Source organism: Limanda limanda, chromosome 14, assembly GCF_963576545.1.
Source record: "Limanda limanda chromosome 14, fLimLim1.1, whole genome shotgun sequence".
NCBI lineage: Eukaryota > Metazoa > Chordata > Actinopteri > Pleuronectiformes > Pleuronectidae > Limanda > Limanda limanda.
Window position 1 is genome coordinate 17,288,253 of NC_083649.1, and position 22,400 is coordinate 17,310,652.

The 22,400-nt window shown below is 41.8% G+C and overlaps 1 protein-coding gene across 2 annotated transcripts in view; it reads left to right on the plus strand.

The window, feature by feature from the left end:
- Window positions 1–22,400, plus strand: part of gria3a (glutamate receptor, ionotropic, AMPA 3a) — a 70,484-nt gene that overhangs the window by 40,438 nt on the left and 7,646 nt on the right. For both annotated transcript variants that reach the window (XM_061086185.1, XM_061086183.1), the window contains exons 5-12: window positions 3,202–3,255; window positions 3,492–3,653; window positions 4,023–4,190; window positions 5,282–5,386; window positions 7,672–7,779; window positions 9,656–9,862; window positions 11,525–11,898; window positions 14,236–14,434. In XM_061086185.1, the coding sequence (XP_060942168.1) occupies window positions 3,202–3,255; window positions 3,492–3,653; window positions 4,023–4,190; window positions 5,282–5,386; window positions 7,672–7,779; window positions 9,656–9,862; window positions 11,525–11,898; window positions 14,236–14,434 (1,377 nt within the window). The remainder of the gene's footprint in view (window positions 1–3,201; window positions 3,256–3,491; window positions 3,654–4,022; window positions 4,191–5,281; window positions 5,387–7,671; window positions 7,780–9,655; window positions 9,863–11,524; window positions 11,899–14,235; window positions 14,435–22,400) is intronic.

The following is a 22,400-nucleotide window of genomic DNA, read 5'->3' on the forward strand; positions in this document are numbered from 1 at the left end:
TCAAACCTCCACTTACGTTTTCATTTTGGTCTTTCTACAGATTAAACACGACATGGTCAGTAAGATTTTAGTGAGTTTCATGGTCGTTATTCCAAAGCAAAGCTAATTGACTCCTGGCTTCATGTTGAACAGACACATTGAGGTGTGAGTGGTACAAACCTTCACATGCACCTTCTTGGCAGCACGGTGGATATTTTTCAAAAAGTAATGGTTGGAAACAAAGAGCTAGGCTTTCAATATGTGATTCAACCAGAGACGTCATAAGCGAGGGGACAAACCACTTAAAGTCTCCTGAAAAGAAAAGTCTGTGACACCAGACTGGATGATTGTATGATACGTATCCTGCTCTTTCCCTGAATCTGCAAGACTTTGGACTGTTGCCACATGAAAACATTAACTGTAGAAGGAAGTTAACAGGGCACAGCACAGATCATTTCCATTCAATGGGCATTAAACATTTAGTGGCTAGTCAGTATAATGCTGCAGGTTCCCTCTCACAGGTCTACTCTTTCCCGAGCAGATTGAAGAGGAATGGATTTTGACGGAGAGAAAGCGTCTTGAGACTGGAGCATCAGGATACTAAAAATATTTGCTATGCACTTTTCTTACAGAACAGCGCTGCCATTGGAGGGACTAACCCTACAGTACATCAAATGAAATGATGATCTAACGGTGCATGTACCATGCTTATTTCCTCAGTTTCTGAGGACTTAAAAAGGCCTAACAATTATTTAAAGCAAATTATGAGAATATTTTTCATCTGAAAACCATGACTGCTTTAAGGCATAAATAGTTCTCTTAATCATTTGATGGCAGAGTACATTTTGTGTTGTTATATCTTGGTGAAACCTTAGTAAAATTTCACCTAAATATCTGTTATATTTTTAAGAGCTTCTTAAATATAAATTCTAACCTGTCGTCAGTATGGTAAATTCAACTTAAACCCACCATGTATTTGTGTATAAATCACTATATCAGAATGATTATGTTGACATTTTTCAGATGCTTACAGTGAAAACACATCCATTAATTTGGTCGACCAAATGTGATGCTGCAAATATTGGTAGTAATGATAACAATTTATATACTCACCACAGCTCATCCAACAGCTCAAGGTATTAACTGTTCCTTCTCCTCTGTCACCTATTGCAGAATATGGTCATATCATGTTAATGTGACTCAATCTTATTATTATTTTTTTTTACGATCAGGAGCAGAATCAATATCATCCAAGTTCCCAACCTTCTTCTCAACAGTATATGGGAAACCTTGCTGCAAGGGGAGATCGAACAATAGGCAAAAGAACCAAGACCTGCTCTCCCACATCAAATGAGCGACAACAGGCCTTTCGGTCATCCCAAACTTTCATTTTGGTCTGCGCACTTTTCAAGGTCTTGCCAGCGACTTCACAAGCACTGCGCACTTTATAGCGGAATGTAGAGACATGCTTTAGCAAGTCTGAGAGTCAGAAGTTTCTCTTTCAACAAAGTCATTGGGCCTGGAACTTTGTGTCCAAGACAAGTTGAAAGACAGTGATGACCATTTTATGTTTCACCCCGTCAGATTTCTCAACTTAAGTATAATTAATGTGTCCGACTTTCTTTCATTCTTTTCTTATGCAAGTCAAAATATTTAGTTTTGAAAAAAATAATAAAATTAGTAAGCAAACACCAAACAGTAAATTAAATCAGCTGTCTATGAATATGAGGCAATATAACGCTCTGGGTGCAGAATTACAGCAGCTTTTCATTACATTTACAGCTTTTAGGAATAAAACATTTTCAAAATATTTGAACCATGACTGCAGAAGCTTGTGGCAATTAAAAGGAAGTTACAATTTCACTTTCCAGTGGAGTAAAAAATAGTCACTCCCACAACATTATTGTTATTATATCATTATTTTTGTTTGTGTGCCTCTCAGCTACAGTAAGTCATACATGTCTATTATTTTCTCTCAGCTAAAGGAGTTTTCAGTCTAAGAGTAGCAGCTGTGATGTCAGATTCTGATGCTCGTTGAGTGAGTGTGACGTCTGGAGCTTTCTGCCCGAGTGTGCCGCTGACAAACAGGAGGTGTAGTCAGTCACTCCAGGAGCTGCAGCTTCATTAAGTGCTCGCTGTGTTGTTTCTGATTTTGTCACTGCGGCTCCCTCTCACATGGCTGAATAGCAATTGAAAAGCTTTCCAAGACAACGTGGAAGACAATGAGCAGAAGTTTTTGCTTATGAGGAACAAAGTCGGTGGAGCGGAGGGGGCAAAACGCTGAGCACTATGAAATCATTTTTCCATTTCCAAGGAAGGCAATTGGCTTTATTGCTGAAACTGCTCAGAGTATCAGTATCAAGGGTGTTCTCTCTCCGGGGACAATCACAGGACACTGAGGCAGCAGTAAGCAAAGAGCACAGGTGTGAATAGAATCACCGGTCTTTCTTATTTATTCAAGTTCTTCAATGTAATGTCTTCGATATGGTACCACTTTCACTTTGTCGATTTAACATTTCGATGATTTCAGAGCCTAAGCATGATTCTCAAAACTGTGGGCGAGTGTAGAAAGTGAAAAGACAGGGGGAAAAAACAAACAACCATCCTCCCCCACAGTATCTTTTTGAAGCTCTGTACTCTGCAGTAGAGAAACAGAGATGGAGAGAAGACAGAGTGCATATGCAATGGCGGGAGAGGGAGAGGGAGAGAGGTTTGGCTGATGGAGAAGTTGAAAAGAAATCAGCGAGTGCAGCACGCTGTGCATCTGCAGGCAGGCGGACAGGTGCTGCGCAACGTTTTGGCTTTAATTAAGTCTCTTGTGCGACTGAGACAAACGGAGCAGGAAGAGGCAGAGTGTGGCTGGAGCACAGGCAGCTGCAGAGAGAGAGAGAAAGAGGGAGGGAGAGAGAGAGAGAGAGTCATAGCCTTGACCTTATTTTACATGTTGAAGGTAATAGAAAGGAACAGGCACTGTCATCACAGTCTCTGCCCTCTCCTTAGTGTGCCTCATACAAAAAACACACAAAACTACAAATGTGTTCACACTCTTGCCCTGCAAATGTAGCTTTTGAATATCTGTCTGTCTTCGCTCTCCTTTCTTTCTACCAGCCACCGTGTGTGTGTGTTTGTGTGTGTTATGAAAGGTCTTTGTCTGAATCTCAGCCTCTCTAAATGTTGAGATGTACACGTGAGTCACCGTGCGTCTCCTCCTGCAACTTGTAGGTGGTGATCGCGGGAAAGAACAGCAGAGGATACCACTACATCCTCGCCAACCTGGTGAGAGCACACAACATTAAACATACTGCAGAGAAATGCAACACTCTCTATCAAACACCCAGACTTCTGTCCCTCACTGTGCAGTCATGGTGGATGTACAATCGAGTGCATTTATTCAAACACAGCTCAGAAATAACCACACAATGCACAAGCTCGAGCAGTTTTTCCCCAGCTTTTCTTTGCTACTAATGATTCCTTTCGCTCCACTATCTGCCACATTTGCTCTTTGCTCTCAGGGGTTTTCCAACGTGAGCCTGGACCGGGTCTTTGCTGGTGGAGCCAACATCACAGGCTTCAAGATCATCAACCCAGACAGCGTCATCGTCCAACAGTTCCTCCAGCGCTGGGAGCGCCTGGATGAAAGAGAATTTCCAGAAGCCAAAAACACTCCGCTGAAGGTCAGTGAGGCGTAGCGCCGACGCTGCACTTACATTTTAATTTCACATCTTCAAAGATCCCCTTTCTCTCTCCCTTTCTTCTTCTGGGTTTCAGAAGTGGTAATCCTGCTGAAACCAGGGAAAATATGTCAATCCGTATCATTGCACGGAGCTGTTGCTAAAATAACTTTTCATTGCTTGTCCTTGAATAGAGGCGGCCTTCACACTCCCACAATTTTTATGCCAATCATTATGCTAGATTTTGATTTCCTCACTTTTTACATCGGAGGCTGTGGTGTACATTGCTGTGGAAATAATGACCTTGCTGTGGTTGCAGTACAATGTTCTGTTGGTTCTGATCACCTGGGTCTCTTGTGGCCTTTGTCTCAGTATACATCAGCGCTGACCCACGACTCCATCCTTGTGATCGTGGAGGCCTTCCGGTACCTTCGGCGGCAGCGAGTGGACGTGTCTCGCAGGGGGAGTGCGGGCGACTGCCTGGCCAACCCGGCCGTGCCCTGGAGCCAAGGCATCGACATCGAGAGAGCACTCAAAATGGTGAGGCCTGAGGGCATCTGCTGTCTCTGCAAACGCCGGTGATTTGTATTTGATTTACTCTGTGGTTAAATCTTCGTCCTACTCTACCTAACTGTTACTTTCAAAGTCTATTTTCTTTTTTCTTTCAATCTTGAAAGATTGTTGGATGAATAATTCGTATATTTTGTCATCTAGTATCGGAACAAATTTTTTTTTAAACTATGAATTAATTAATGATTAGTGAACTGCTTCCTGCTTCCTGTATAGCCAGGCATTGTGGACTCAACAGTCTGTATGATATCAACTGGGTTTTAGCAAGACAGTTTTTTTCTGCAATGTGAAGAAGTACTACACTTCCCACAATCCTCAGGTGTAATTTAGACATCTCTGATTGGTGATCCTCGCTGTTACCATCAAATTTTGTTACCACAAAGTTGGCTACAATGGGAGTGTTCAGTGTTACACTGTTTTTATCACAGAGCAACCATGATGTCCCTTTTATTTTACAGGTCATTTACTGGGGAGAAGTGTCAGTGAGGGCCAGCTCTTTATGGGTTCCTCTACCCTTAAAATGATTATGTACACAGTTTTGTTCCTTCGCATTTTTTGTTTTCTTTTTTTTTTTTGCACGCCAAATCAAATGTTTTATGGTCATGATTCATATCCCAGCTGCTCAGCCTGTTACCAGGCTTGAAACTCTTTTTATAAAATCTTCTGAAACATTAATGGAGAAAACAAATAAGAAATGTACTCCTGACACCAGAGCCGTTCTGAAAGTGGGCGGTCACGGTTACATTCTAAAATCATCTCCTTACAGAAAGCAACATTTGCCTTCCTTTAGAAATATGTTCCCTCCCATATTGTTAACAGTTCTACAGATTAGTTCCTCCTACATGTTGATCTGATTGGTCTAAAACCTGAGGTCATAATTAATCCAAACCTGCCTGTCAAAGCACTTTCCTCTCAAATAGAAAAGGAAACATAAAACCATGGTCCCATTGTAAATGGCTTAAACACAAACTGTACTTCGTAGAACATTGGTTGCAGTACATCAGCATCACTTGATGAGTTTGCTCTCTTGCTGTCATTGTTGTTTTCTTGGTGCCCGACAGGTCCAAGTACTTGGTATGACGGGCAACATCCAGTTTGACACATTTGGTCGACGAACTAATTACACCATCGATGTGTACGAGATGAAGTCAGGAGGCCCGAGGAAGGTAAGTGAGCACACGACCTTGTTACCATCTGTCGTGATTGAATTCATGCGGAACTACTCTCTGCTGTGAATAGCATAATAGATAATCAGTACTGAGTTTTAATAAACGCAGCCAAGTTTCATTTAACTCTGTGATCCTGATTTCTCTTGGCATGTTAGCTGTAGACGAGTTCAGGGTGAGTCTGATTTGGACAGAAGCTGCCAGTAGCTCAGGCTTGAGAAGCCAGCCCAAGACATGTGAGCACACATTCCCTGTAAGATTTTAATCCAGAAAACAATCTCTCTCAGATGAGCAGATAGAAGCTGAACCAATCCACAAAACTTTGGTGGCAGTTGAGATGGTGACATGTGCCTCTTCAGGGCCCGTGTTTTATCTCAAAACGTATTCCGCAATTGATCAGTAGTAGTAGCAATGGTCCACAGTTTAAAGCACTGTTCTAGATGAATTTCTCAATTGAAAGTTCAATGCTTTTTTCGGTGCATTTGTCCGATGAATTGTCTCATATGTTTTGAAATGCTGATGCTCGAATAAAGCACAGTACTGTCGGCCACTTAAAATGACGTCAATATCTTGAGCAGAATTAAACTCATGGGCTGGCTTTGCAGGATCATAAGAAGATGGCAGGTTTTTTTTGATGCACAGTATGTTTTTGATATTTAAATGTGACTTCAGTTTTCAGCGTCCTCCTCGTGGAAATCTTCTGACAAAAGGCTTTAGATCATCATCACAGTAAAACCTTCCATTTACACCCACTGGAATGATACTGTGAGCTGGGTTAGCCGCTCCAGTGATGCACACTGTAAATTACATATATACTTTGTCCTCCTGAAAAGGAGGAATTTGTATTTGTGGCTCTACAGACAATAACGTTTTATTTTGCATGAGACAGAAGCTGTGGGACGTATTAGCCCTCTGCTGCAGTGTGTCCATTTGTCTTCGAGCATGGACACATGTCTGGTTCTTGCGGCTCTATTAAACAAGCCAGAAAACATCGACTGCATGGGGGGGAAATGTGCACTTGCTCTGAAGAGTCATTTAAGCCAGTTAGCTTGACAGCTGCAGCACTTGTCAATGTCTGTTAGTTTAGATGCTGAATGATTAGGTCCTTCAACTTCAACACTAATACTGTTAGGCCCCGTTACCAGAGCAAGTCTGTTTACAAGCACATACACAGACTCTGATTGGAGGTAAAACAAAAGTCCTTCCTGATTCCTCTGCCTTTCACTGTTAAAAAACAGAAGCATTTATTTTGAAAGGCACATAGATGATGTTTTTTTTTTCTTATGTTATTTAGACTTATACATAATGGGGTAAAAACAACATGAACACACATAGTCTGTGTCTCAGTTCAGGGGCTGCGTCCTTTGGAGGACTTGGTCTATTAAGCCCATGAAGGAGGGGGTCTTCTTGGGTGGGGTAGACCGTGAAGGCCTAACCAAAAGGATAAGATCTGGTCTGCAGAGTCGTCCTGTGATCAGCAGCACCAGCTCATCCCTCCCTTATTGCTGTTGCTTAGCAACAGAGCTGAAGTTGGACATGACAAGGAAGTTTGAATGCCCCTTGGTATTTTTAACATGTGAACCATTAGCTGTTCAGTTGATTTGAGGCCTGATAGCATAGGATGCAATCAGTCTTCAAATGCAGCCCCTGATTTGCCACACAGCTATGCACACGCCCACAATGTTGGCGCCTGCTCTCTTCACACCGCTGACCTCTGACAGCGTCCACACGACAGGAAGTGGCCCAGTACTCTACCAACAGTGAGTGAGTACTGTGTGTTGTACTGGCGGATTTCCTCTTGGCTGAATACCCCAGTGTGTATCACAAATAAACACAATGCAGCGACTGGAATCATCTCAGAAGACACAAGCCAGAGATGTTTTTTATGTAAGATTATAGTGTGTGTGTGTGTTACGTGTAGTATAAATAGAACAGTAGAGCAACATATTGCACAGACCACATAAGGCACATCTATACTTTTTAGGTTTCGTCTTGCTGTTTTTAATTTTGTCAGCCTTCGAGTATCTACTGGTGCAGCTCTCCTGTTATGCAAGAGAACATTTGCTGAGCCAGGAATAGATTACTCCTACTCTGCTCAAGTGTAGCTAAGGTGAAGTGAGAAACACCACTACTATGTTTGTTTGTGTTTTATTTAAAAATTCTCTCCTGCTGCACAGATAGAGCCGACTAACTCACCTATTGGGTTAGGGTGCGCTCTACTGGGAAAAAAACATAAATGTCTTTCTGCTTCTTGTTATAACTGTGAACCTTTGTGTCGTTTTCAGATCGGCTACTGGAATGAGTACGAAAAATTTGTATATATAATGGATCAGCAGGTCACCAACGAGTCCTCTTCTGTGGAAAACCGAACAATTGTGGTCACTACTATTATGGTACACTCTCAAGCCGGTTTTAAATGTCTCACCTTAAGATTTCTGCCACTCAAGGTCAAGGTGTCCATTGTTGCAATCTGTCCTGGGAGGGTAGAACTATTTTATTTTCAGTTGCTTTCCATCCACTCACTACATGTTGAAACAGTCGACTCACAAAGAGTGTTTCAACTGTATCCGTGTGGGTGCCAAAGCATTTTGGGTTTTTTATATTCCAGTGGGCTGTTGTAGTAGTGACATCACAATAACGGCTTTGGTAATGATAACTGTAGACGTAGACACCATTGTATTCACATTCAGTACATACGTAAGTAAAAGTGTTTCCCTCTCATTAAGTAAAATGTCAGTGACGCCGGGGACGGATGAGTCAAATCAGTGTCTCGCTGCACAGAGACAGGAAATGATCTGCGCACAGTGGGGGGTGGGGGGGTCGGGGTGACATAAACACCCCTTTGTTCCAATTTAACTTACTTTACCTACAAGTTTTCACCATGAGATTTCTCCCAGTATGTCAGGTCCAGGTTTAGGCAAAGTGCTAGTTAGGCTAGTTACAGACAGTTAGTGGGTAGTTAGAAATCATCGGCCATTTTAAATGTACCATAAGGTGCTCCTTATCTTACATTTAAAACCCTGGCCTCTCTTGTTCCTTCTGACTTTGCCTATTATGTTTTCATCTTAGACAAATTCAGAATGTAATAGTCACACATCCTCATTTCAATGTTTAGGAACTCATTATCCTCATGAGCAGAGCAGAAGTAGAGCAGTGTACAGAGCGAGGGAAGAAAAACAGAGAAGTCGAGTCTTTGCATTATTCTCTCACTGCAGGGCATGCTTTTGTTTTTGGATAAATACAACTTGTTATTTTAGACGCATCATCTCATTAACTTCATCTTTTCTTATGTCCTGTAACTTTGAGAACATGTTAATTTAATGAAAGGCCACCCTATTGTTATTGTAGAGTGTGACTCTTTCATTGTATCTTTCACCACATCGTACATGACTTCACATCAGAACAGAAGTTCTAGTTTAAAGTAAGACTGTTGGATATAGTTGAAGTCTCCACTGAGGACGACCTCTACTGCAGGTCAGCTTACCTCCTAAAAACATGTACATGCCGCACAACAAACCAAATCACCTTTGCTGACGATTCCAAAGATGACATCAGTTCATCTAAAAGGAGGTGGCAAACATGTTTTAAACATTGAAGGAAATACACAACATTATTTATTGACATCTAAAGCGCAGAGATGATGAGGAAACAAGAAGATTATTTAATGTCACAGAAGAAGAAATAAAAAGCAAACTAAATCAATGTGATATCATATTCGGGCTTTTATGAACCTTAACAGTTTGTTACATGGATGAATGAATCTCCATGGTCTTTAATCCCTCTGCTGTCACTGACCTTTACTTTATGAACTGGAAAAGTGCGCCATTTGACTTGTCCTTCCCTTTGTGTGAAGCTGCTGCAAAGCACATGCAACCTTTCCCCTCCACCGTCCCCATCCCAGTCTGTCGCCCATTTCCACAGATTTAGATATTGGACCAGGACAGCATGAGGGAGCCCTGATGTCCTGCTTTGCCTCCTTTTTTTAATATATATATGTTAGACGCTTCAGCTCCTCCCGCTGGCCCAGTCAGCCTCTTTACTCCAGCAGCTTTTTTAGTCCCACAGCCGTGCCCCTGTAACTGATGCTGTGTAGATTATGTTGAATCTCTGCTCTGTTCGTCTTTGTGCGCCCCCCCCCAATGTGTTTGTTTGTCGTCCCCCGCATGTCTGCATGCTACTGCACCAATCAAGGCCCACGACCCATGAGGTCTGGCCGCTGTGGATGTGTGCATTCTTTACTGTGAACTCAAACTTATGTCTAATTAACAGGAAGCTCCGTATGTGATGTACAAGAAAAACTATATGCAGATGGAGGGGAATGACAGATATGAAGGCTACTGTGTCGATTTAGCTTCTGAAATTGCAAAACATGTGGGGATAAGATATAAGCTGTCGGTAGTCCCCGATGGGAAGTACGGCGCCAGAGACCCAGAGACCAAGACGTGGAATGGCATGGTGGGAGAACTGGTTTACGGGGTGAGTATCAGTCTGACGGTGTTGTTGCTTGAAAGCTCGATGAAAGCTCCAACCTCAACCTTCAGATATACTCATATTTTCTAAAGCATTTTGTACTTTTGATTTTATGTAACTGCCATAGTCCATTTTCAGAACCAAACCATACACGTACTGTATGATTCGAGCCTTGTGAGTTATCAGCTGATATCTATCTTTCACACACATATCAGTATGTATGTTTGCCCGTATGAAAACCTTTTAATTTACAGAATTAATAATGCAGAAAATACTTGAACTTTTGGATATTTAATTTGACATTGACACAAAATTATCTTATTTCTTATATATTTAGTCACATTTGTTTTATTTTATTTTGAGTAATTTATACTGAAGTTGTGATGAGCTGTAAAATATCAATCCTCAATTACATTTCAGGTCTGTTTATGTCATTCCAGACATATCTGTAACACATATAGTGGAATGAGGTTGCATATCACAGATACTGTGTATGATTCAGGATGTAACAATGCAAAATGTACTGTTTTATCAGTTTCAGTTTCTCCTTTTCGAGTCAATCTCATTCCTCAAATGTGAAAGCTGTTGTCTTTGGTTACTTAATCATTCAGATATAATTGTGACAATCAGTCACGTAAAAAACTTAAATAACACCTCATTTAAACCGGTGAAACAGAAATTGTGGATATTTGGTTCGAGTGAACCTGATGAGTTTGGAGAGCTCTTCTTCTTCAACTGTAAAATCACCTCGCCTGGTTTCATCATCCATCCTGCGGCTCACGCACACTCCAACTGGCTTTAACAAGATGATTTGCATCTTTTATGAGACCTCAGCTGCTGAATGAATAATGCTTAAGAATCAGCAGACTGCAGTCCAAAACAGATCTGCATGCAAACAGAGCGATATCTCAGGTGCAGATTTCTCAGTCCAACACCTGAGGCCTGTGCGTGTGGTCCTGACTACACCAGCATTAATAGCTTAGATGGATGGAGATGAGCTTCTGTAGTGAGTGAAATTGCCATGACAAGCCCTCAGTTGTGTTCCTGCATCCAGGATCAATTTGTATTGATTAGCCTTTCAAATGTAAATGAACTCCTAGAAGAATAAATCACGGTCATTCGATCGAGACTCCTAGTCTAATGTATGAATCATCAAGGTTAAATATTTCAGTTGTGGCCTTGTTACAATAGCTCTCCCCCTCACTGCGAGCGTTTGTCACTGCAGTGAGATGCGTATTAATGAGCCCGTCAGGCGTCGCAGAGGATCTGATGGAGGCTGATTCACATTTCATGGACTCCCTACACAATCTCCTCCACCTCTGTCTCCCAACCCTCCCGCCTGATTCATGGAGGAGATTTGGATGGAGACAAAGACATTAGCCGACGCAAACGCTGAGTGACTCATTTTCTAAATGGCACCTTCTCGCGCTCATTGGCGTTATCACCGGTCCGTCTCTCAGTTTATTCTGAACTGCTGAATTTCCAATCTCTTTATTCCATGACTTCACTTTATAGCTGAGTGCCTGGCCATGACTTACAAAAAGGCCTAGTTTTAGGTTGGACTTCAGATTCATCAGTATTTCCTTTATTAAAGCAATATGTAACCCTGAGGTTGTTACTTTATGATTTCTTCTCTAACCTCCACTGTGCATGTTCCTATCTCCACAGAGAGCTGACATAGCCGTGGCTCCTCTAACTATAACACTGGTGCGGGAGGAAATGATAGACTTCTCTAAGCCCTTCATGAGCCTGGGCATCTCCATTATGATTAAGAAGCCTCAAAAGTCCAAACCCGGGGTGTTTTCCTTCCTGGACCCGCTGGCCTATGAGATTTGGATGTGTATAGTCTTTGCCTATATTGGCGTGAGTGTGGTGCTCTTCCTGGTGAGCCGTTTCAGCCCATATGAGTGGCATCTCGACGAGAACGATGAGGCCAAAGACCCTCAGAGCCCCCCAGACCCTCCGAACGACTTTGGGATTTTTAATAGCCTGTGGTTCTCCCTGGGCGCCTTCATGCAGCAAGGATGCGATATCTCGCCAAGGTTGGTTGTTGCCTTCATTCCTCACCAGCTCTCAGTTGTCCTCGTCATCTCTCTGCATTTTATGGTCCCAAACATTCATTTCCATCCTGCCATGGTGCATATAGGTTATTTTGAGCTATGCTAATACTCCACCTACCCTCAAGCTTCACCTCACTGCACTTTTCTCCCATAAAAAGCATCTCGCTACTGTACATCCATTTGTTATTTTTTTAATTTTCTTCTTGAAGCTGCATGCTGGCAGTGATGCTTTGCATCCACAAAATAACTTATATCCACCATGCTGAGGGCTGTAAAATGCACAGGGTCATTACACTTCATTCAAAGTAGCTGCCTGAACTCCTCGTGACTCTTGGAGGGCTACCGTGTTTTTGCTGCATGTCCCATTTTACGCTCATCAACCTGGTGCATATAATGTACTTTGTGCAGAAAAACTATCATCAGGACCATAACTGCCACCAACTGTCCCCTCATTTATTGGTTCATCTCTCCATCTCTTTTCTCATCGATGTGTGGTGTCTGTGATTCTTCTTCCCACCTCTCATAGCCTGTTTTCAGGGAATTTCAAAGAATGTAGAGATGCTGGTGTTTTCACAGAAATTGATCCAGTGATTAATAATGTGCTGCTGGGAAATATGACAAGGGATTTCTTTGGGTTTTTTTCAGGGGAAAACAACAAATATCAACTCAATTGTAAAAATCCCATCTTTATCCACTTGAGCCTCAAGTGTGAAAATGAATGATGGTTTCTAATTCCCACAATTAGAGGGAGATTAGACAGAGATGCACCTGACAGTTATACTTGATGCCAAAGGCTCAGTATGAGCTCCCGTTCCCAGGTCTCTGGTTGAATAACATGAGTGAGATCTATAAAGAAGCAAAGAGAGAGCAGTCTCTGGAAAAGCTGAAAGTGAATTTGTGTAAATCAGTGAAAATAATCAATTAGGCAGCAAATAGGGGATCTTACTCTGGCACTAAAGTAACTGCTGAGTGTTTACTTTTTATCACATCTACAGCTAAACAGAGAGAAGCTGTTTCCAGGTTGATTTAATCACCAGAGGAGGGATTTGCACACCTTAATGACACTTCCTCCTGGAATCTCCAGTGCTTTTTTTGTGGCCAATAATTTTGCCTCGGACTAAATCATGGTTTGACCAACTCAAGTCCGGTAAACTGACCTTAGTTTGACCTTATAGATGATTATCCCCATTATTATCAGAACCAAGAAAAACACTCTTAAAGTGAAGATTGTGAACACAACTGAATGACAAAACATAATGTTTAGAAATTGAAAGTCTCAAATGAATAGCATAAATAATGCATCAGCTCTGACACTAACCATCCAGCCAGCCTGCATGCACCCTGTCGTCGCTCTGAAGCTGATACACAGACCATAGCCAGAAGTTAGCAAGTGAGTTACGGAAAAGTCAACTTCCAGCAGTTGTCACACAGTTCATGTTTACATGTTTTGGGGGGTGTGGCTTCGAAGATAGGGCCAATGGGGTGTGGCCTGCTCTCGCTAGCTTTCCGACCCCAACTTTAACTTTCAGTGGAGTATGGGATTGTTGACATTGGGGACGGCGCCACAAGAGTAGGCAAATTAAAAGATCTGAACCCAGGGCTGATCTGTGAAGATCTAATTTGAAGTCAGATTCTTTTCACTGATGGGAAAACTGTGAAGAGTTGCGTGTTTCTCGTCCTGCACCGACTTCAGTATTGTTGGATTCCCTGCAGACTAAATTTGTGGTGGAGAGTTTGACGTTAAACAGGAGAGTAAATTGATCAAACACTTTAAAAAATACCTCCACTCCAACATCAAACATTGGCTGAAGTAGAGACCACAAGTAAATAAACTGGCACAAGAAAATGCTTATACAGTTACTTGGCAACGATGAGGTTAGGATCAGGGCCTGGATTTATTTCACTAAAGACGAGAAATATCCACTGTGCAGCAGGACTCTGCTGTCCCTGGAATCAACCCAAATTATCGTGGACAGATTCTGGCACGAGTGTGCAGGCTGCTGGATTTAGGCTGCTGTCGGGCTGAGCATTTTTGGCTATTTGGGCTGGTTGCTCACGTAAATTAGTTCCAAAACTACACAGTGGACCCAGTTATAATGAGCTAATGAGGCTTATTATTAAGTTTTAAGATTTAATCGGATTTAGATGCTGAGTTTATTCTTGATTTATGAAAATATGTGGAGCAGCAGCGATATTATTGTGCTTCTCTGCAGACTTCTCAAACACTGGAGCCACAGTGGACTATGATGCTCTTCCGCCGTCTCATGTAGATTGGAGCACACTGCTCTCATGTCCCTCTCCTTTATCTCCTCCTCTCAGGTCTCTGTCTGGGCGCATCGTCGGAGGAGTGTGGTGGTTCTTCACCCTCATCATCATCTCCTCCTACACGGCCAACCTGGCTGCCTTCCTCACCGTGGAGAGGATGGTCTCTCCGATCGAGAGCGCAGAGGACTTGGCCAAGCAGACGGAGATTGCCTACGGGACGTTAGACTCAGGCTCCACTAAAGAGTTCTTTAGGGTGAGTGTCTCGCATGGCTGACGTCCATGCTGTTGCTGCATTGCAGATCCAGAGCTGCTCCAATGGTAGTTAATGTTGGCCACAAGCACAGAGACGAATACGTCTCAGGAGCCTCTTCTGTGGGTTCTGTACCTGCCAGGTAATACAGAATAAATAATCAGATTATTTATAATATGTATAAATAATCAATAACAATGTCTAGAATAGTTTTGTCCCTGATACAGCACTTTCAAAGTACTTATACTAAAACTTCAACTGATGAATTCATCATAACACAGCAGTGCACAGTGTTTTGTAAAAAAGGAATTATTCACTAAGTAAAATGCTGAAAGAAAATCTCACAGATTTGTTTTTTTAAGTGTCAGAAGAGAACAAATACTTCCTACTTTGAGGAATGATTGTGATCAGCCTGGTTGCAAATCCTCTTTGTCCACAACGTTAATTTAAAATTAAAAGTTTTTCTGTGCACTTTTCGGCAACAGAAATAACTCAGCTATGCAATTACACCTCTGCTTCCGACCGTAGACCAAACTGATCAGCCTCACTGCTCCCCCACTATTATGTAGATTCATTTCTATCCTCACAACTGAGCATTGCAAGATGAGCAGATTCTTTAAGTCACACAAAGGGCTGGGAGTTGTAGCCTAAATTATATAAGGATGAAATTCATCACTCAATATCAATAATTTTCAGGTTAAATGCCACAATATTATTTCAGTTAAATAGGTTTAAAGACTAATTTTTGCTCCTGAGTGAAGGAACATTTCAGAGGATATATCAGGCTCACATCTGAGGTACATCAAGTATGTGTTTAACGCCCTCGCTTTTTTGGACACCTTATTAGCATTATGTTGTTATATAGTTATATAATATTATATTGTGATAGTGATTGATATTGTTGAATTGCTCATTCCTAGTCACACAGGGCATGATCATTTTATACATTCACAAATAGATAAAGCTTCAGCCTTAAAGCACAGATAATTACTCAACATAAATTAGTGTTGGCCTGATAGAAAAGCAGGTGATGGAGTGCATAATATTCTGCCTTTGATAAGTTAATTATTTCAATATTTATATTTCCATTTTTTTTATTTACATTAAATTGTGTAGCTGTTCTTCCTCGGCCTCTGAAAGTCGCCCACATCTAATCACCTGATTTGTTCTGTGATTTATAAAGAACAAAGCAAAAGGAAACAATGTGATTGTCAGATTTGTTCGTTATGTGTTGTGAAACTTTAGAGAAGAAGTACAGGTTGTCATTAGAATTCCAATATGTGGGCCTCCTTAAAAAAATCCTTAATGTCAAAGGAGGCGTCCTACTCTTCGGAAATGGAAATGTCATTCATGTCTAATGTCCAGCTCTGGGCTGTGCCTATTTTTAGTCCTGCTCTGTCTCTGTGGTGTGATTGCTGTGGTGCGGGAGACATTTAATAAATACAAACCTTGCTCTCCTTCAGATTTGGGATTGATCGGTGTGGTTAGTTGGATTCAGACGATGCCTCAGCGCTCACATCTAACACTCTCCTGAGATCAGTAAATGCAAATATGCTGAATTACACTGAGGATAATACGTTTCTATTAGATTTACTTTTTTTCCATGCCTGCTGCTGGCAGGATAAAGCTTTTTATCAAACATGATCAAATTAAAGCATGTGCAGCTCTCAGAGAAACACACATTTGGTTGTGCTGAGCAGTGGAAGGGACTGATTTTTCAGGGATGTGACTAAAGGCCAATTTATGCCTCTCCGTTTCTTCTATTACGGACAGATAAGACCGCCCTATCCGTCGTGAAACGCCCTCTCCGAATGCTTCGTACAGCTTTTCGTACACGTCTGATTTTTCTAACTATCCGTCTTCATGCTGGAGACCCGACGGACCGCTCTTGGCTGTGATTGGTCCGCGAACGACATCATTTCCGTATGGCGTCATTTCCGTATTTCCGGACCTCAAACTTCCTGTTTACTTCCTGTTTACTTCCATGTAGCATCAAACCCAAACACAACTATGATTCTACGATTAATGTGACGTGTGTGTTAAGCCAGCGGAGTTGTCCGGCTGACGGTGGCTCGTTAGAGCACTGAGGGCATGTGTGCACGGTCACATACGGTTATAACGAGCTTTCAAAACGGCGCTAGCAGGCTAGGCTAGCGGGCTAGGCTAGCCACCATGCTAACTGCGGTGGTAACAGTGCAAGAACCCGCCGTCACGACTTTAATTCCACTTCTATCATGACACTGTTTCTATAATACCGTCAGGTTAGAAGCAAACACTGGATAGTAGTAGTTAGTGTCGGGAGTCCCTGCTGACTGTGTGTGGAAGCTGGGGGGAGCTAGCTCCGGGTAGCTTCTAGCTACATGTAGCCTCAAGCAGATTCAAGCTGTGGAATCAGCAACACAGTTCGGAAACAAGACCGGGGAACCGCTGCGCTAAGAAACGATTACATCAGCATTTTGACCCGCTGGGTGTCACTTTATTTAGTTCTGTTAGTTGCCATGGTTCAGTGTGTGGGATGCAAGCTAACATGTCAACAGAGACACGTGGACTTATTCTTCCCAAATGGGGTAGGCCTCTCTGAGCTCGTCTTCCGTTGCGCCACCTATGGGTTTGGCGGTGAATTTTTTCCGGACGTAGACTGACGGAGAAGTAAAAATCAAAAAGAGTCTTTGCCCCCTGCTGAGAACTCTCCGAGAAACGGACACGTAGTAGTATATAAGAGCCTTAAGTAGAGACGTGTGAATTGTTCCTGCGACCCGATTGATTTACCGTATAAAAAGGTGCTGGAGCAGAATGAGCTGCTGAATCGAAGCTAAACTGAGGGAGAGCAGTCACCATGAATATATTTTATACTGCAAAGAGACGAGGAATCAACACTATTTCAAGTATCTGTTTCAGAAATTTAGGCGGGTACAAAGATTCTGCGCCGAGTTTCTCCTCTTCTTCTTCTCTGCAGTAATTCACTCTAGACCTGTAGGAGCGGCTCTGTTGATATGACTCGAGGGACTGACACCAGATGTGGCATTAAACTAGACACTAAAGTTTGTGGAGATATGCACCAGTTTCACTTTGTTTAAATACCCGTGTTAACGCTTTAATCAATAATGAGTATTATACAAGAGGTGCAGTTAAAAGAAGAGGATAATGTAGGGGAGTGAGACGTGTATCATCTCAGGTTTTATTTATTTAACTCAATTAAAGAACTGCTCCAACATATCAGACTGGTTGTTTCAAAGGCTTCCAAGTGAATCATCATTACGTTAAAAGCAGCTCCATAAGCAGCACTGCTAATCCCGGCAGGTTTGTCATGCTGTGGTTTGTTTGAGGTCGTCCTGAGCAGATAATTCACAGGCGTGTAGTTACTTCATCCTGAGTGACAAATATTCTGCTTTCAACAGTGGAAATGTCAGTGCACAGGATTCCTTCTCTGAGCAGTGGTTATTGAAATGCGGTGATGAGAAGCCAATGATTAATAGGATAGGTTTTTACAGTGATCTTCAAAGAGGATGCACGACCTGATCCAGGTCACACAGCCTGCGTAGAGCTCGTAACCTATATTGATGTCTAACACAATCATTTTAATGGCTTCATGACATTAAAGGTTCATTTAAAACACACTCAGTTCTCACGCTGCTGAGCCCTGCAAAGCCTTGGACTAATAGTTTGACTTTGAATAGACTTAAACTTTTAAAAATTACAAATCTGCCTTTCAGCACAAAATCTGTTGAAATGTGTTTATTCATTATTATTATTATCAGACTTTGTTAAGTATTTGGACAGTTTTGAATCTTCGTGCTAAGTTAATCGTCCCCTGGCTCCTGATCTTCATATTAAATATACAGATATGGTATTATACTGTCATATAACTCTCAGTGAGAAGCCAAATAGACTGAACTGCAAAACATCAATATAAACATGTCATCCACATTTTGCAATTAATTCTTGCATATTATAGTCCTCAAAGTTAACTTGCCTCTGACTGCAGTAAAGATGTATTTTGATACATAAAAAACTTTCCATAAGTGCATCAACTGCTTCTCAGTTGACTGTGGTGAGAAACTGGTACCTGGAAGAATCCCGGTTAAGACCAGTTGTTTTCCACAATAGAAAATGTCAAGTCAAATTCCCCACTGACCACAGGATATGACCTACATCATACAGAAAACAGCAGAATGATGTGTTGAATAATCAGACGCTGTTGAACCAAGACTGCTGCAGTGAGGAGATTTCTCAGTGGATATATCAGCCTCACAGCATGATGGGGTTTCACATATTTCCACAGCGGCGATCAACCTGCTGCCGACGAACACGCATGTTCATGTAACCCAGAAAAGAGCTGCTGTTTTTACACCGTGTCCCAGCCTGTCATCAGCTATTATTGTCACGTTAACATTGTTTACATGAACACTTGAATGAACTGAAATCGTGCATATGTCAAAAATGATTCACTCACTAGCCCGAGCCCACAATCCATTACATCTGCGGTGAATTATTTATGTTGCGGTGCACAACACTGGGCTGACATAGTTTGCCAGTTTGCTCCAATGTTTTCTGTTACTTTCACCTACCGGACGTGATGTGCGACTGACTCACACTGCTGCTGAGCACACAATCTGGTCAAAGCTCGATACTAAAATAATTTAACATGTCATGAATGCAGAATATATTCTAGTTACAATTGTAATATGTGTTGAAAATTAGAAATTACATGACATTTTAAATAATAATAATGCTATTATTTACGCAGCACATTTCAAAACAGCCGTTTACTAAAAAACTATTTTCAACTTAAAAACAAGAAGATAAGATAAGATACATTTATTTGTCCCAAACACATGCACAGACATGCACAAGCACACTCATGCAATTGTAGGGAAATTTAACCTCTGCTTTTAACCCATCTGGTGCAGGACACTAAACATGGAAGAAAAGGAGCAGTATAATACAATGTAATTTAAAATCAAGGACAATACATTATATAATCTAAAAAAGATTAAATATTGGCAGATAATTTAAAAGTAAAGGTTAAAGAAAAGGATAAAATAAACTAAAAGCAGAAAAACAATCAGGTAAAAGCCAGTTGTTAAATGTCATGGAGAGTCAAACTAAAATCTGAGTTTCTCTAAGAACTTGCTCCAGACGTCAGATGCTTCTGTCCTTCTTCCTTCTTGTCAGATTATGAAGCTGGCTGTCGTCCTATCACCATAAACCGGACCAGCAGCTGCCTGAATACACCGTGAAGATAAGAAAGGATTTAGCCCAAAGTTCCCTCTAAGATTCTTCTCCATTTCCAAGTTTAGAATAGAAGGCGACATGAGCCCAGTTTGTCTTTTCCCCCCCCCTCCTATTGTGGACAGCTGTGTGCTCCAGCTCCCTGGCGGCCGGCGATCAGCCTCTCGCCGGCCGTTTTTAGCAGCGTACTGAGTGTCAGAGCAGGGCTGTGCATGTCTGTAGCTGCTCCAGCTGGCAGCTGACTGGGCCACTGAGGTGAAGCCGTCAGTCCCGGAGCGAGCAGGTTCAACATGTTAAAGACGGTGCCATCACACAATGAACTGTAAGACAAACTAAAACTCGCTGACCTGGTATTTGGCTCAATATCACATGGATTTCGAACCGATGACTGAAATGATTAATGGATGAACTCTCATGATTTCAGTCTTTTTGATTGGTTTATGTTGGTGTGACAGAGAGAAATTACAGGAAAAATGTTCACCTTTTTCTTATAAACCAGCCTTTCTTAGTTGTACGAACTGGAGCATAGTAGAATTCACTGTTAGGGATTTAACGGCCCCTGATTTAGAAACTTTCTAGATCTGCAACTTCTGATTGATGGAGATACATTAATAGAGCATATATAAGTGGCCACTGTTGGGGAAACAAACAAAACACTCCAACAAAATGTGTCCTAGGGTTCTAAAAGGTAACAGTGGGCATGTAGTTCCCTACTGTCACCCACTTAATCTATCAACAAGTTAGGACACAAAGATAAGACCTAAACCAAAAGATAGTGGGAGTCACAGAGAAAACAGGTGGGTGAAAATAAAATGACCAACTCTTAGGATGAGCAAAACTAACAACACAAACCAACAATACAAATCAAGGGGAGGTCACAGATACATCCCATTACTCCATGGCCACAACAAATATTTAAAATCTTTATTTAGTACACATAAAGGGTCAGTTTAGAATTTAGTGGTGAAGTTGCACCTTTCAGCTGAATAACCTCATCTCACCCTCCCCAAGCATAGAAGGTTTACCTGTGGCAGACTTCAGTTATCATAAAAACTCAAAAGGTGTTTAGTTTGTCCAGTCAAGGCTACTGTAAGAACAACATGGTGGCCTCTGTAAAGAGAACCTGCTCCTGAGGATAATATAAAGTAATTAAATATAAAGGATAAAGAAAACAACAATTCATTCAATTTAGAACATTACACACTAGTGAAAACATCACTTGGATTATTTTATGCTCAATATCTGCCAGATCCCTTTCACCTAAATCGTACACACTGAACCTATAAGGCATAAGCTGTATATAATTTGAGTCAGTAATATCTAATGAGAGATTGTTTCACACTAGGATACGAGCATGAAATGTAGCATGTGCTGGCACCAGTGACTTCCACAGAGGAATGTGTGTGAAATCTTTGCAGTTTCATATTCAGTTAACACCCGACAGTGATGTGTCTGTCAGCGTCTAGACTCGTTACATATATCAAGCTGTTGTAGCATCATGCTGCACAACAGGTCACTGTAAACACACCGCGTGACACATTTCAAAGTGACACAAGCGTCAGATCCGATGCAGTGATCACGTGGCCGTGTAAAGAAATGGATTTGATTATGATTCAAAATCAAACCCTGATGATTGATTGCTACTGCTTGTAGGAGCACAATCTGAGGAGGAGGAGGAGGAAGAGTAGGAGGAGGAGGTCAGGGCGGTGTGTTCATATTGATACCAAACATGGTCGGCAGTTTGCTTCTGCTGAGCTGCCAGATTGTCCGACTTCAGGCCGCTGGCAAAGGGCCCACTACCTCCGCTGCACTGTTTGCATTTAAAGGGTGAATCCGCTCTGAACTAGTGAGAGCATCAGCGCTGCCCTCTGTGAGGCCAGCGAGCATATCACACCTAAGTGGTGTCACAGCAGGTGCTTTCATGAATGAGAACATCTGCTGTCACGTGGCTGACGCTGTTTGGTTGTTTCCCTGTGTGACTCAGAGTTGGGAGGAATAGTAAGAAATATTTGCTTCTCTCACTGACAGTTGGTGAAGAGGTTGATTCCACTCACATGTCTTTACATAAAGTACTTGGGCTGTCACTTTCCCTAAAAGTTTGAAGGAATTTGACATAATTTAAAATTGACTAGTTCATAATTCACAATTGGATCTGATATGATTTGAATACCTCCTCCCCATCTTCTTCCTCAGAGCAGCTAACCCCAGTTGACTAACCCCTCCTCTGCTCAAAGGGGGCAGCATAAAGCAGTAAGGCAACGGCTTCTCAGACGCCTCGTTGTGTGATTGTCTGCTCAGGACGGCTTTCTGAAATGATACAACAGTGGCTCACTTCACTGATAGTTCAAGAGGGCATGCTGTTGGTGAGCGCCCTCTGGTGGATCAGGAGGCAAACTACTTCTAAGGGTCTGATGTGCTTCTCGACTGTACATTATAGTTAGAATATAAACTTTTCCTACCACATGAAAGTCCTATTAAGTATGGACCTTGAGCAGGAAGTTTATTATGTTGGCTGAACATAAAACTCAAGTACACAACATACTAATAAAAGAGTGAAATTGTTGCAAGTTTTTGTACGACAGGGAAAATGTACAAATAAAATATAATTTAAAAAGAAATCTCAGAAAATAACATTTAGAATCGTCCCGTCTTCCCACCACAATAAATGTTTGAAAGTCCTTAAGCGAAGCAAGTCGCCTCCAGGCTCTAGTTCTAAACCACCAGTCTCAGAAATGTC